The sequence below is a fragment of the Triturus cristatus genome, chromosome 2_1, assembly GCF_964204655.1.
Source record: "Triturus cristatus chromosome 2_1, aTriCri1.1, whole genome shotgun sequence".
Taxonomy (NCBI): Eukaryota; Metazoa; Chordata; class Amphibia; order Caudata; family Salamandridae; genus Triturus; species Triturus cristatus.
Genome location: NC_140581.1, coordinates 510,008,028 through 510,022,810, shown reverse-complemented (window position 1 = coordinate 510,022,810; position 14,783 = coordinate 510,008,028). Strand labels below are relative to the sequence as shown.

At 47.0% G+C, this 14,783-nt stretch overlaps 1 protein-coding gene across 3 annotated transcripts in view; it reads right to left on the bottom strand.

The window, feature by feature from the left end:
• MSH3 (mutS homolog 3) overlaps window positions 1–14,783 on the bottom strand; it is a 2,607,526-nt gene that overhangs the window by 676,637 nt on the left and 1,916,106 nt on the right. For all 3 annotated transcript variants that reach the window (XM_085632401.1, XM_085632403.1, XM_085632402.1), the window contains one exon: window positions 922–1,079. In XM_085632401.1, the coding sequence (XP_085488527.1) occupies window positions 922–1,079 (158 nt within the window). The remainder of the gene's footprint in view (window positions 1–921; window positions 1,080–14,783) is intronic.

Genomic DNA, 14,783 nt, shown 5'->3' with positions numbered 1-14,783 from the left:
GTTTCTTTCAGATAGTGAGCAAACGAGTGCTTTTCAGGCTGCCAAATGGTGCGCACGCCCGGCGCACATGCACTGTATTTGGAGGCCTGAAAAGCACTTGTTTGCACTTCCAGATCCCCCTTTAACAAAAGCTCTCGCGAGAGCAGCGCTAAAGCGCTGTCTCAGGCGAGACCTAAAAAGCAAATGGTTATAAGTGGATTTACGCAAAGCACACTCTACGTATATGTTAAAGTAAGAAATACAGGTAAAGCTATCTGTAAGCTCGACCTAAATACATATAACTGCATTTACTGTGGTACATACGTTGCTTTAAGCATTTTAGTTATGTCAGATGTCCTAATAGCAACCGTGATTAAATAAATCGGTGTGAAAATAATTTGTTTTCTACGTGTACATTTGGCTTTATTATAGCAAACAAGAAAAGGTTACTGAATAACTCTTAAAAAGTGTTTACTCACCGCTTGAATGTCTGGAAGACTAAGAAATATTCCCTAAACTGACTTTATCCGTATTAGTGTGTTTTCTGCGGCGATTATTTGGTAAACATCTTCAAATGCAGGTCAGAGGGAAGCAGATGAGACATTCGGTGTCTCTTAATTACCACACGCCAAGAAAAAGGGCCCACATGGAATCAAACGCAATGACCTAGCAGAATAACACAATGCATATGAAAATAGGCGACCTCTCCTCGGACACCCAGGACACCTGGGCTCATTAACTGGCGGCCTCGCAGAGCCTTTCTGCCCTCGAGTACCCCACGGAACTGGCGCCGTTCACATCAAAGCATGCTAACGAGCAGTGGAGTGTTATCGAACACAGGGTTACAGCGGCATCTGCACAGCGCTTCCTGCCCCAGCACAGCCGGCCGACTGACAAGCATGGGAGAGTAAAGAAACAAAGGTGCACCGCAAGGCGCTTTACCTTGTAAATATTCCATCCACGACGCTGATAGTTGCTTCCTCTGCGGGCACGTAGGAGCCAATCTGTGCCATGGCAGTGATCAACGCCACCTGCTTGATGTAGGAGCTCTTGCCACCCATATTGGGGCCAGTAATGATCATGGCTCTCTCTTTGTCCCCCTGGAACAATAAAGAAACGGTTACCAAAGAAAAGAACAAGCAACAAATATAAATACAGATTATGTTCAAATTACCCTGGGTTGAAAAAGTCAGACACACAAAAAAAACTATGAGCAACGTGACCGAACAACACGGGACCTGCCTGGGTAAATTATTCATGCTTTCCAAACAGAGCGAGAGCAACATAGAGAGTCTTCTGGGCATTAGGCTACAGTCATCATTAAATATGGCGATCCGGGATCCAAATCCAAGATTAAATGTTTTAATTAGTTTGTTTTTCAGTTTGAAAATGGCGCAGGCCTGGAGGGCAAATAAAGTCCTCAACTGGCACATAAAGTTTTCAATTGGCAGCTTCAGGCGCACCGGAAAGCAGAGCAGAGCCCGGATCTCAACTTTGGTTACAAATTTTGGGAGAAAACAGCGGGATTGGGTGCTTCTCTGCTGATGGTTCCATGTTTTACCTTGGTTTTCAAAAGGAGGTTAACACTGCTTTCGGCTGCCCAAATCTCCATGTGAATCACCAAAAAGTATCATTCCGATGAGATGAGATCGGTAACAGTTCTGGTAGAGTTCTGTGTTTTGTCCAGTCAAAGTTTTGACTCAAAGAAGCATAGAGGGCTAATGCTGCGATTACTTACAGGCAATGATATTACCGGGAAGTAATCGCAGCATTACCCCTTTGTCCCTCTCGCCGTGCTGACTCACATAGTTAGATGTGACCGAGCCAAAATACGGACCAGGACAACAGCACAGAATGCAAACACAAGTTTAATCCAAAGGCAAAAACACTGTTGACAGCGCAGAAGCCAGCACCCGGGAATCCAACAAATCCGGGACTTTGGGACCCTGGACCACCTTATAATGGGACACAAAGGTAGAAAGAACCGCCCAAGTTGCAGCCCGACAGATCTGCTGCAAAGAAGCACCCTACACCTCAGCCATGGAAGCAGACATGCCCCTAGTAGACCTTCCCTGGATCCCCAGAGGAGAAGACAGACCAAATTGCTTGTAAGCCAACAAAATCACAGACTTGATCCACCTGCTCAAGGTCTGAGTCAGAGGCTTAGCCCCCCTCCGGGTGGGACCAAAGTTAACAAATAAAGCAGAGGAGACCCGGAACCCCTTCACCCTGCCCAGGTAAATCAACACTGCCCTATGCACATTAGGCTAATGAAGAGCCACTTCATGAGCAGACTGAGGGTCTGAAAAAACACCGGAAGAATCACTTCCTGCTGATCATGAAACAAAGAATTCATCTTGGCCACAGAACCCGGCCCCAAATGAAGAACAAGCCTGTCTTCAAACAGACAAAAGAAAGGAGACTAACAAGACAATGAGCCCAACTCCCCCAGCCTGCGAGCAGATGTGACAGCCACCAGAAAAAAAAACCTTCAAGGTCAGAAAGCAGATCTCCACAGATGCCAGTGGATCAAATGGGGGATAGGGAAGAGCCCGCAACACCAGCAGCAATTCCCAAGACGGACACACCACCTGGGGGGACTGGATAGGAATTTGAAAACCCCTTATAGATCCTGGAAACCAGACCCCCCATGGGGCCAGAAAAACCTTAATTGCCGCCCATTGCACTTTAAGAGTGGCAGGGTTCAGAGCGAGCTGGAAACCATCCAGGAGAAATTCCAGCAACTGAGGCAGGGAAGCAGACTAAGGAAGCCCTGCCACGAAGCACACCAAGCCTGAAAAGTGTTTATAAGACGACATGGTAGACATCTGTTTGGATGCCTGCACAGAAGAGGAAACAGAAGCAGACAGATCCTATTAAGATCAAGCCTCCCTGCTCAACTGCCAAGCCTTCTACTTGAGCCTCGCAAGAGATGGCACCTAGAAACACGGAAGCCTCAGGGGATACGGAACCAACAGAAACCTCCATTCCAGATCCACCTTCATCACCATCAATAGAGGATACCCGACAGAGAGAAGCCATGCAGGAGCCACTAGAACAACCTGGATCAGAGGTAACGGTGGGAAAACAAACATCAGGCACACCGGCCACACACGTCAGGGCATCCAACTTAGAAGCAGAGCCCTCCCTCCCGTGGGAAAGAACTGGGGAAGCAGCGCATTGCTAGGGCTCCTCGGGCTGACCTCACAGCTGACACACTTTGGCAACTATCGGGGGAAAAAGACAAAAGTCCAAAGAGGACGAAATCTCACTGCTCGTCCGATCGGGCTGACAATTCAGCACCCCTTGAATAAAGACTGCCCTCAATGAACCCACATTAGACTGAGCCCAGAGGAACAGATGAGCCAAAATTGCAGACAATGACAGTGCCCTCGTCCCTCCCTGAGGGCTGACAATTGATTTGGCCGTAGTGTTGTCCGTTTGGACAACAACAGCGCTGGCTTGTGGAAGGGGGGAACATGTAGAAGAGCCAGACGAATCACCTCCAACTCCCTTTAGTTGGAAGAGCGAGAGCTCTGGCACACCTGCCACAGTCCCTGGACCATGAGAGTCCCCGACCAGGCGGTTCACTCACTATCACTGACGTCCGCCATGATGATGATCGGCTCTGGATCCCACAAGGAGACCCCTTTAAGGATGTTGGATGGCTCAAGTCACCACCTCAGCTCTTCCTAGACACCTGCATCACAGGAAGAAGACATGTCAAATCCTGCACATTGGGCACCCAGTTGTTCAGAATGAACCTCATCAAAATATTGAGGTGCCACTGAGTCCAGGGCACCAAAAATATTGGCACCAGATTGCCCTGAACCCTCATCCAAAAGGAAACTGGCTGAATGGGTGCAGACAGTAAGGCCAGCAGATGAGAATGAATCTTCTGAACCCTTGAGTCTGGCAAGGTGAAAATGGCTACATCCGTCTGGAACCGGGCTCCATTGAAGACGCGATTCTGAGCGGAAACCAGCTGGGACTTCCTGGCATTCACCAAGAAGCCATGTGACAACAAGAGATCCATAACCCTCTGTACATGTAAATAAGTCAGGTGAGGAGAAGCCCCCTTAACCAAACAGTCGTCTTGATATGGGAAGACCACAATCCCCTGGAGATGAAGAATCGCCATTAGAGGGGCCAAAACTTTTGGAAACACACGGGGAGCTGATTTCAGACCAAACGGTAATACCTGGAATTGGTGATGCGCCACCCCCACGAAAACATCGGAAACGTCTGATGACTTGGATGCACATGAAAGTGAAAGTACGCATACTGCAGATCGATGGCATACACGTAATCCCCGGAGACACCAGGTGAATGAGCTGCTGAAGAGACAACATCTTGAACAGAATAGATGCAAACCACTGATTGAGGTGCTTCAATCCAAGACTGGCTGAAACTCTCCCGAAACCTTCTATACAAAGAACAGGATTGAGTACACCTCCAGACCAACCTGATCCACCGGGATGATCGTTCGTTTCTCCACCGAGGATCTGATCCCTTGCAATAGTTCTAACCGCTTTGTGGGAGTCCTAGGGACAGGCGGAGGAATACACCTCGTACTTGAAGGAAGTAAGACAAAGTCTATAAGAAAATCTCTCTCAACTATATTCCTTGCCCACTTGTTGATGATGGATAGCATCCAGGCAGGAAGGAACACCGCTATCCGAACACCCACCAGAAGAAAGTCCGCGGGAGACCCATAGTCAGGAGTGCTGACTGGAGGGCCCTGCCTTCGCAGTGACATCCTGCTGCTTATCCCTCCAGACAGGAAGCTCTTCTTGTGAAAGGCATAAGAATGGTTGTTCTTGCGAGGGAAATCCCTGCTGTCTCTGGTATCTGAGCGATTCAAAGATTTAGACATCTTGCTAGAAGAGGACCTGTAGGACCAAGTGTACTTCTTGCCCTTAAATGATTTTCATATCAGACCTTCCAACCGATCTTCAAACAGCTTGCCACCCTCAAAGGGAAGTTTAAGAAACAAAGCCTTCTCCGCCAGATCCGCTTTCCAGTCTCTCAACCACAGGTTGCGCCTGGCAATGATAGTAGAAGAGGAAGCCACCGAAGCTGCCTTGATGACATCAGCTTACCCATCCGCCAGGAACTTAGCCTGTTGCTCCATGTGAACCAGAACATCTGTCACATTGGCACCCTCCTGCATGGCCTCTGCCAAGGCCTCAAAGTCCTTCACCCACGACTGAGCTGTAAAGGCCCCATATGATGCAGCCCTGAGCACGAGGCTGGACGTAGAGAAAGACTTCTTAAGGCCACCATCCACCTTGCGTTCATCATGATCTGAGACGACCCTCCAAGAGTACCTACCCAGTAAAAATAAAATACGTTTGGCCCGGCTCTTCACAAGGCAACCAAAACCAGGAGCCTATCAAGAGCAAACCATGTAAGCAGAAATAAAGAGCAACAACGAAACTGCTGCAAAACTGAAGTCAGAGCAGCAGAGCCCGAGAGCCATCCGCGTAAACGCCACAACCCCCACCACCAGAGGCGGACAAAGCCGAAAGCCAGCTTTCCGAGGAGACACCATCTCCCGGCAACCAGCACATGTCCACTAGCCGGCAGGAGGCAAGCACCGCAGACCTCTGGCTCAGATGCATAATATAGGTGTTGGAAGGAGCCCCAACCTTACGCACCGCAGGTAGCCTGACCCCCCCTCACCAACCAGAAGTGCGAGCTCCTGTTGCATGCGAGTCAAAATTAAACAGGACCCGCAATCCAATCTTCGCGAGCGCCCCAATCCTGACGACATAACGCAGCCAGAAACAGAGCCGCAATGAAGCGCTCAAGCATGCGCACCAAGCGTGCCCATAGATGGGACACAAAAAAGGAACAGGAGGTAAGGAGATGGGGGAATTTTATGAGTAGGAAATGTTTGTGATTGGAGGCACAGGGGCCTCACTATGTGAGTTATCACGGCAAGAGGGAGGACGGGTAATGTGCCTGCTGCAGATCACATATTTTAATTTTATTTAGAAAGGTAAGTGGTTGCTGCTTTTGACACTAAGATCATTTTGCTACTTGCAATTCAGAAGTTGCAAGCCTACCAATATCGCACATTGATCTATTTACAGGCATCAAGGAGCTGCATGCATACTGTAAGTCATGGGTTTAGATACGTATTGATTTTTTCTCCATGTGTTACTAAGATTGCAACAAAGGGTTCCTCTGGTAAGTAATAAAGTTTTGTTAGTTCAGACAACCACAACCACTGTGCTACCTTTTATATCCTGATTTTGTGTTGCCCCTGACCATTGACTCTTAACGTATACAGTCTGCAAATATGGATTATATGTGATTCCCACAGTTTATAACCCTCATTGTCTTGTCTAACATTTCCTGTGCATTGAGTTACACACTTGCATGATCATCCGTGCCTCTGAGTATAATCTAGAGTGATATGACACCCTACACTGGCAAGAGCAGCCCAATAAAGGAATTAACAAGAAAATAGAGTCATTTCAATCAATATTTGTGTAATTGCTCATAGACATAAATTCTGCAGTCTTACAGTGCAAGTACACCTCTTACATAGGTAGCGGAACAAAGATAAAAACCGGTCTCCAATAGTTTACTTATGAATTGATAATACTTATGAATTGATACCTACCTGCCTTTGTTTCCTTCCATTTCATTGGCATCTAGATGTTAAGCTCCAGATTACTCCCAGCCAGGATGATACATAAACAAAGATGAGCTGGTAGCCATTTAAATCAAGCCTTTCTTTGTCCCGGCTGGAAGTAAAAATAAGAAAGCCACGTTCTGGCCCGGATGTTGCTGTTCTGAACCAAAATCAGACAATGTGCGGGCGCTGCCGAATTATGTCCCAGTGTCGGAAAATGGGACATGGACAAATTCAGCATGGTTCCCTGGGCAGGCCGGATCTCAGACCGGGCCCAGAAAAAGCAGCCAGAACCGGGATCCAGCAGGATTCCCCTACTTTCCAGTAACGGACCCAGAGAATTACTTAACTCTCTCACCTGGTCTCAGAACATGCTGCTTCACCCTCAGTGTCTATTTGTAAGTGCAATTTTTAGCACCTCTTCATCTGCTTCTTAGAAATGACTATACACCAGGTCTCAGCAGTAGCCTCAACTATACAAAGGTTCATTCACCTTTTAACTAAAGGAAGTCAGATTCCTTTGAGTGATCACTATACAACATTGATTATAAGGTACCAATATTTAATTATGCCTTCCTCTTTTCAGTTTAAAGCTATGAACACAATAAAACCCCACTGTAGGAATTGGGGCTATTAGTTGTATGACCTGCACAAGTAATAGGTCCACTATTTCCCCTACTGGGAACCAAGCACCCCATTGTAGCACTTGACTCTCAGGTTAGTGAAGCAGAACAGTCCAAGGCATACTCAGGGGGAGGTGGTGAGAACTAGTAATCACCATTCTCTGGCATGCAATGATAACACTCAATAAAGTATTGTCCAGTTAGTGCCTTTTCTTTGGAAAATGGAAAAGTACATTCATTGCACACACACTGCTAAATAGTACACATTCATTTACGAATATATACATTATTAGTTGGAAAATACCAAAAATGGCATGGCATAGTTACTTTTTAGCCCCAAAAGGGGTCACACAAACATATAAGCTAAGTCTATCTGCTGAGACAAAGGTGCAAGATCAACAAACCACGTTAAAGACATAATTTTGTACCTTCTTGAAGTGGGATTAGATGCTCTCCACACTGACCCAATTTGGGATACCTCAGGCCTACATCAGATTGGTCAAGTTACTATATACGGCCCCTATGGCCAGAGCTAGAACAGGACCTCACATCACCCAATCTTATCCGGTGTTGCGAGGAACTAGACCGGGTTTCCCCCTTTCTCCACTCCTCTTTATCCTCCTTATTGAACCCATGGCACAAAGAATGAGACAGGAAGTAGGACATAAGGATATTTCAGTGGATAACACAGTCCACACCATTTTTCTTTAAGTCGATGGATGACATGATCCTGAATTTCACTGAAATGGCCCAATTGATGTCCACCTTATAGACCCTTTCTTATAACTGTTTAAATGTTTTAATTGTCTAGTGTGTTTTAAAAAAAATGTTTTATGGACAAATGTCTAAATAAACTTGTTTCTGAACCTAAAAAAAAAAACCTTTCTGGCCTCCACATTAATGCAAACAAATCATGTGCCTTTTCATTCGCTGGCACATACGCGGAACCTGCCCTGCTCTTTGGAGAATATGTAATCCTGGTGGCCTGTACTACATTCTTATACCTCAGGATCCAAATATATAGACAGGGCCCCGATATCTAAGAAGGCAATCTCTCACGCACAATTGCGGCACTCAAATTACAGGTAGCTTTTTGGGTGACTTTGTCCCTTTCAGTGGCAGAACGGTTGGGGCTGGCCAAAATGGTGATGCTGCTGTGCCTTTTATACCATTTTGTGAACCTACCAATCGCACTAGGCAGGTGATGATCAAGAGCCATCAACTCATGAGATGCATACAATGTGACATGGCCGGCACTTGGTACGATGGCTATATAAAGGCCTCCAAGACCATTTGAGACACCACTTACTACACTAAGGGAGACTGACTTGGGCAGGGCACTCTCTAATAAAGAATGAGCATGACTGCTGGAATAACCTAAAAAAGTGTCTTGTAATTCGAGATTCAAATGTATTCAATATGCCATTCTACATTGAGCGTACATAACACCAATCAATTTTTTTAAGGAGAAGATAGACATTATAAAAAATAGCATCCATACCAACCATGCTGTGGCAGACTACCCGGACATTAGCAGGAATCCTAATACCCTTCAGGATATCCCACCCATTGATCCACCTAAATTATTGGAATTAATGAACCGAGTAAAATCGGGCTCACCTAATGATCCCTGCCCCTCGCATATACTGAAAGAAGTCTACACTGCACTCCCTCAGGGCATACTCCCCATTTTGAACACCTCTCTATCACAAGGAATAGTACCCAACTCCTTTAAAAATGCCACCCTGGTCCCCCTAATCAAGAAACCGGGGGCTGATCCCTCTAACCTCTCAAATTACCGCCCCATTTCCCTCCTTCCCTACGGCGCAAAGCTGCTGGAAGCCTATGTAACCAGCTGCTTATCCAATTTTATTGAAACATCAGATTACCTGGAATCCAATCAAGCGGGCTTCCGCCAGGCTCACTCCACCGAAGCTGTGATCCTCGCCGTGCAGAACACTTTAAGGACCGACGCCGACAATGGAACTCACCAAGCCCTCGTACTTCTCGATCTATCAGCCGCGTTCGACACGGTGGACCATACTATTCTATTACACCGTGTGGAACAAGCCGGCCTTAGCGGCGCAGCTCTCGCTTGGATTAAGTCCTTCTTGACGGACAGATCCCAGGCTGTAAAGCTGGAGAACTTCACGGCCCCCACACTCCCAACCACCTGCGGCGTCCCCCAGGGTTCCTCACTATCCCCCCTCCTCTTTAATTTATATCTCAAACCCCTACTGCACTCCCTGAAAAATAGAAAAGTTATTATTTACAACTACGCAGATGATCTCCAGCTGGTATTCCCCCTTAACTTTCCAGATTCCGTAGAGGAATTTCAAAAAACTATGCTGCACATTCAGAGCTGGATGGATCGGAACCATCTTAAGCTGAACCCAGGAAAGACTGAGTTGGTACTCCCTTGCAACAGCACTCTCAGTTGGGGCTCCCATTTCTGGCCACCCTCAATGGGCACTCCCCCATCCCCCTCCCAGTCAGCCAAAAGCCTAGGGGTCACTCTCAGCGCCGACCTTACATTGAAAACCCAGGTCGGTACAGTGATCTCCTCCTGCTTTTTCCAACTGAGAAAGATTAAAAAAATCGCCCATCTGCTGACCCATCCTGCTCTCATCCAGGTAGTACTCGCACTGGTCCTATCGCGTTTAGATTTCTCCAACTCTATCTATCTGGGTCTTCCCCTCACCATTGTCAAACGCCTGCAGATTGTTCAAAATCAAGCGGCCAGATTAATATTCAAGAGCAATCGCAGGATGTCTGCCAAGCCTCTGCTGGCCTCCCTCCATTGGCTCCCCATCACCCATCGGATTATCTTCAAGACAGGTTGCATAATTTACAAGGCCCTCCACGGTAAAAGCCCTAGGTTCATCAATCAACTTATAAATAAACATGAACCGACCCGCGACCTTCGATCTGCCCATCTGTCCCTCCTCACGGTGCCATCATTTATAAAGAAACGACTTGGTGGATCCCGCTTTGCTTACCTTGCCCCTAAAACTTGGAAATCTCTGCCCTTGTCTATCCGGAATTGTGCCAAGCTCTCAGAGTTCAGGAGAGCGTTGAAGACCTGGTTATTTAAACAAGCGCACGGTTAGGGCATTATTCCATCCGCCTTTTTACTTACCTCCCACCATCGGTTTCCTCAGCGCCATGAAACCTCTGGGTGACCGTGCGCTTAACAAATTCCGTATAAGATAAGATAAGATAAGATACCCAGCTGCGTCCTCTATGTGCCCCCAATGCCGGGTAGAGAGGGCAGACTTGAGCCACATGCTATGGGCTGGCCCACAGTTATCAGAATACTGGGAAGCGGTGACCAGAGTGCTGTTTGGAGTCACTGGTCAAGCCCTGTGGGATAATATGGAGTGTTCTATATTGGGGTTACCCGTCATCCCTATAGGCTCTAAGGTGGGGATGCGATTCGTAAACCTAGCATTATAACTGGCAAAGCGCCTTCTCATTTGGCATTGGAAGTCCCCCAGGGCTCCAAGCCTGACAGACTGGCGAGAAGAACTGAAGCAGTGGGGTCTAGCTGAAAGTCTAGCCCCTAGGCAAAAGGAATATAAGGGAATCCGCAAATAGCCAATCTCAATGGAGTGGGATATGCTGCTGGAGAGGTTTAAGGCACATGATCGAGATCCCGAAGTGGAGGCGGGGCCCAGTGATGGGTATTCATTGATTCAGATGGGGTATTGCCTAGCGATCACAGGTACACTGGGTTTATTGTCACCATTGATTGCGGAGTTCATAATAGGCGGCACTCCACCGCGCTAACACTCCCCCTCTCTCTCACACAACCCCCCCCTCATGGAATTATTTCCATAGCGAAGGTTCTTTGGGTTCTGGTTTGGTATGGCATCTGGGTAGAGGGATGCAGTTTTCTTAAGCACTTTATCCATCCATGGGTTTTAATTGTACAAGCTTTAACACGGAGGAAACTGGTAACTAATGACTACAATGTGACACTATGTTATAGAATACAGTATGTTATTCTTGTTCACAAGATGAACACCAATATCCTCTATTGTACACTGTTTGTCTTAACAAAAATGCAATAAAGTTTGAGTTAAAAAAAGACATCATTTTGTATATAAATGCAATCATCAATGATAATTGTCAGGTGCAAATGCACTTATTACTGTTAATAAAGCGTGTTCACCTTGATCAGTAATCACTGTCAACCCTATCATAAAAAAAGCATTTTAAAATGTGCAAATCATGTGTGCTTTTTATATACTTTCAAACTAAGAAAATGCAATCACAAAAACAACTCCTAGAGGGCATCGCATTTTCATCACATAACATGTGACCATAGACTAAAAAAAGCATTTTAAAATGTGCAAATCATGTGTGCTTTTTATATACTTTCAAAACTAAGAAAATGCAATCACAAAAACAACTCCTAGAGGGCATCGCATTTTCATCACATAACATGTGACCATAGACTAAGGGCGTTGTACCACATGTACCTTTTTTTAACTTCTCCAGGCAATAATAAATGCAGCCATTGGCCAAGCCCCTAGAGGGCGCTGCACTCTCTGCTGCAGAGCAGAAGCTTCGGCCTTGGGAGTGATTTGAAATATTATTAAAGATTCCAGAGGGGTCCTGCTTTCTAGGACCCAGGAAACATTGGGCCAGTCCTTTGTAAAACATCATGTGGGGGAAGGAGGTGCTCAACTACTTCAGCTCCCCCTCACCACTTTCTTTAAACTACCGCTAGTGCCCCCGCCATCCTATGGCCTCTAGAAATGTGCACATTCAAAAGACCTACAGGGCATTATGGGGAGCTCCAGCCTGGAGCAGTGAACAGAAGATGAGTGGATCTCCTGCAGAGCCGGGGAAAGCCACCGACTTTTTCTTTGCTGCGCGGCTTTTTCTCCTTTTTCGCTTTGTTTTTGGGGGTACCAACTCTTTGCTGCCCCGTTGGCTCCCACGCAGCCTGCACTTCTACAAGCAGCCGTGGGAGTTGCAGCTTCTCCTTCTCTGCCCGCTCCAGCAGCCAGGGATCTCTGCAGTTCTTGTATTGACTGCCCGCTCTGCCCAGACATGGGCACGGGGGTGGGGAAGGCCCACTGCTACTGGGGGCTACATGTGGCACTCCCACCTAATCAGAGCTTGGCACTTACCCCCAAACCCTGGCCCACCCCAGGGGTAATTTTTTAAAAGGCAGCAGAGCCCCAAGCACTCTGCTCGGGGAGGAGGTCAAAGGTTGCCAATTTTCCAACTGCCATAACTCGGACCCATTTGGGCTGATTTGGACAATCATGGGCTCATGTTACTCCTGGTGGCGAGCTATAGCCACCAGGAGCAGTTTTGGCAGACCTCCAAAGCGGTATAATCCACAGGAAGCTGGTTCTCCTAGCTCCCTGTGCTAGCCTTTCTCCTGGTCTTGGTCTCTGGATGCAGAAGTCCTCCTCTTTCCCTCAACTGGTCCTCCGGAGGTCTAAGGGGGCCCTCCTCATTGACCATTGGGGAGATCCACTGGTCCTGGTGTCTAATGGGCAGAGTCCTTAGTCCTTTCTGAGCATCAGGGGAGTTCCTCCTTCCAGCTGTTCATTGTGGCCCCAGGGTCAACACGTGAAGCGCAGAGAAACAGTGTTTCACCTTTGTGCAAGAGGTTTTAAAGGGGAGTGGAAAGTTCTAGCAGCCAGGCCCTCCTGGCCAATCTTATGCTGCCACTTCACCTCTCCAACCGTCCCAACCCTCCTGCACAGCATGTTGGGACAGTTCAAAATGGCTTCATCAAGGGATCACAAATCACATCTCCTCTGGGGGCCTTAGCACTGCCCCTCGCTGACATCACTGCCAAGGCCAGGGCCTTTTGCACCAAATCGTTAAAGGGGAGCCCCCTCCTGTGTTGGCTCCAGAGGTCTGGGTTCCTTCCTTAGTTAAGTGGGCTTGGGCAGGCCCATCCTTGGTACAGTGTGACAGCTAATTAATTGATGCAGATCTTTCAGCCCCACCCCTTTCCTCCTCAGGAGCGGAGTGAAGCACTGTTAATTGTTCCACTTTGTGTGGGGAGGTATTTGGTCTTGCCTTCTGGACAGAAATGTAAGTAGTCTGGCAAAGCAGGGTGACAAAACCCTGGGCTCTGAGTCTAAGTTGAGCCAGGGAAATATGATGATTCTAGGTCCTAGGAAGCTTCTTTCCAGTCCAGGAAGGAACCGGCCAAGCAGTTCGGGCTGGACTGTTGCCTTGGGAACAGGGTCTAGACTGATTTGCATATGCCAGGGTTTAAACTGGAATGGCATGGGGAGCAAAACAAATAATGGATTTAGGCCCAGATCTCTGTACTGGGGTGAATGTTTGACATTGATCAGCATTCTGTCCATCAATTGTTCGTATTATATATTTTTTTCAACCCCGAATGGGACGGGTATGCCAAGACGTGGGTCCGGGGCTCTCCATGCCCCTGGAGTCAAGCTAGCCTGGCTGATGAAGGGTGATGCCCCGAAACCGGTACCAGGATGCTTGTTTTCAGTCCAGGGAGGACCTGGACAGGCAGTTCGGGCTGGACTGTTCCCATGGGGAACAGGGTCAAGACTGATTTGCATATGGCAGGGTTTACACTGGAATTGCTAGGGGAGCAAAAAAACGATGGCTTTAGGCCCAGATCTCTGTGCTGGGGTGAATGTTTGACATTGAACCGCATTCTGTCCATCAATTGTTCTTTTTGCAATTGCCACCCTGAGTAGGACGGGTGTGCCCCAGACGTGGATCCCGTGCTCTCTATGCAACTGGAGTCATGCTAGCCTCGCTGATGAGGGGTGATGCCCCTAAACCGGTCCCAGGATGCTTGTTTCCAGTCTAGCGAGGACCCGGCCTAGCAGTTCGGGCTGGACTGTTCCCATGGGGAACATGATCAAGACTGATTTGCATATGGCTGGGTTTAAGCTGGAATGGCATGGGAAGCAAAAATACGATGGACCTAGGCCCAGATCTCTGTACTGGGATGAATGTTTGACATTGATCAGCATTCTGTCATCAATTATTCTTTCTGGCTAATGAAAGTTTGTCATTCTTAAAAGTTGGTCATGGTTCTAAAACTTTGTGGAACCACTGGAAACTATAAACTTCCCAAACAGTTCTACATTCCTGCTCCAACCAAGGCAGTATGGACATTTAATGAGGGAGGGTTTAAAACCCCTACAAAACCATGGAAAGAGAAAACGAATGCAAGTCTTTTTCTTATTGAAGGGGTTATCACGACGTGCTTATGTTATAGAATATGTTTTCTCAAGTTCTAATGACTAACAATGTCATTACTAAAAAAAAGTAATTCCTTCTCTTTTTGTTTTCCATTTCTTATCTCCTTCGTGCAGAGAGGAAGAATTTACAAGCATGTATCTAAATTTTATTTTTCATTTTTATTTGAGGACTTCCAAATGTATTTGGGCTGAGATTTAGAGTTTTTATTTTGTCAGCGATTATCACCTTACATTTGTCACAAAATGTGATGCTTGCAAGTCAGTATTCATAGCAGGATGCTAGTGTAAAATAATATGCTTTAGTCTTTCAAT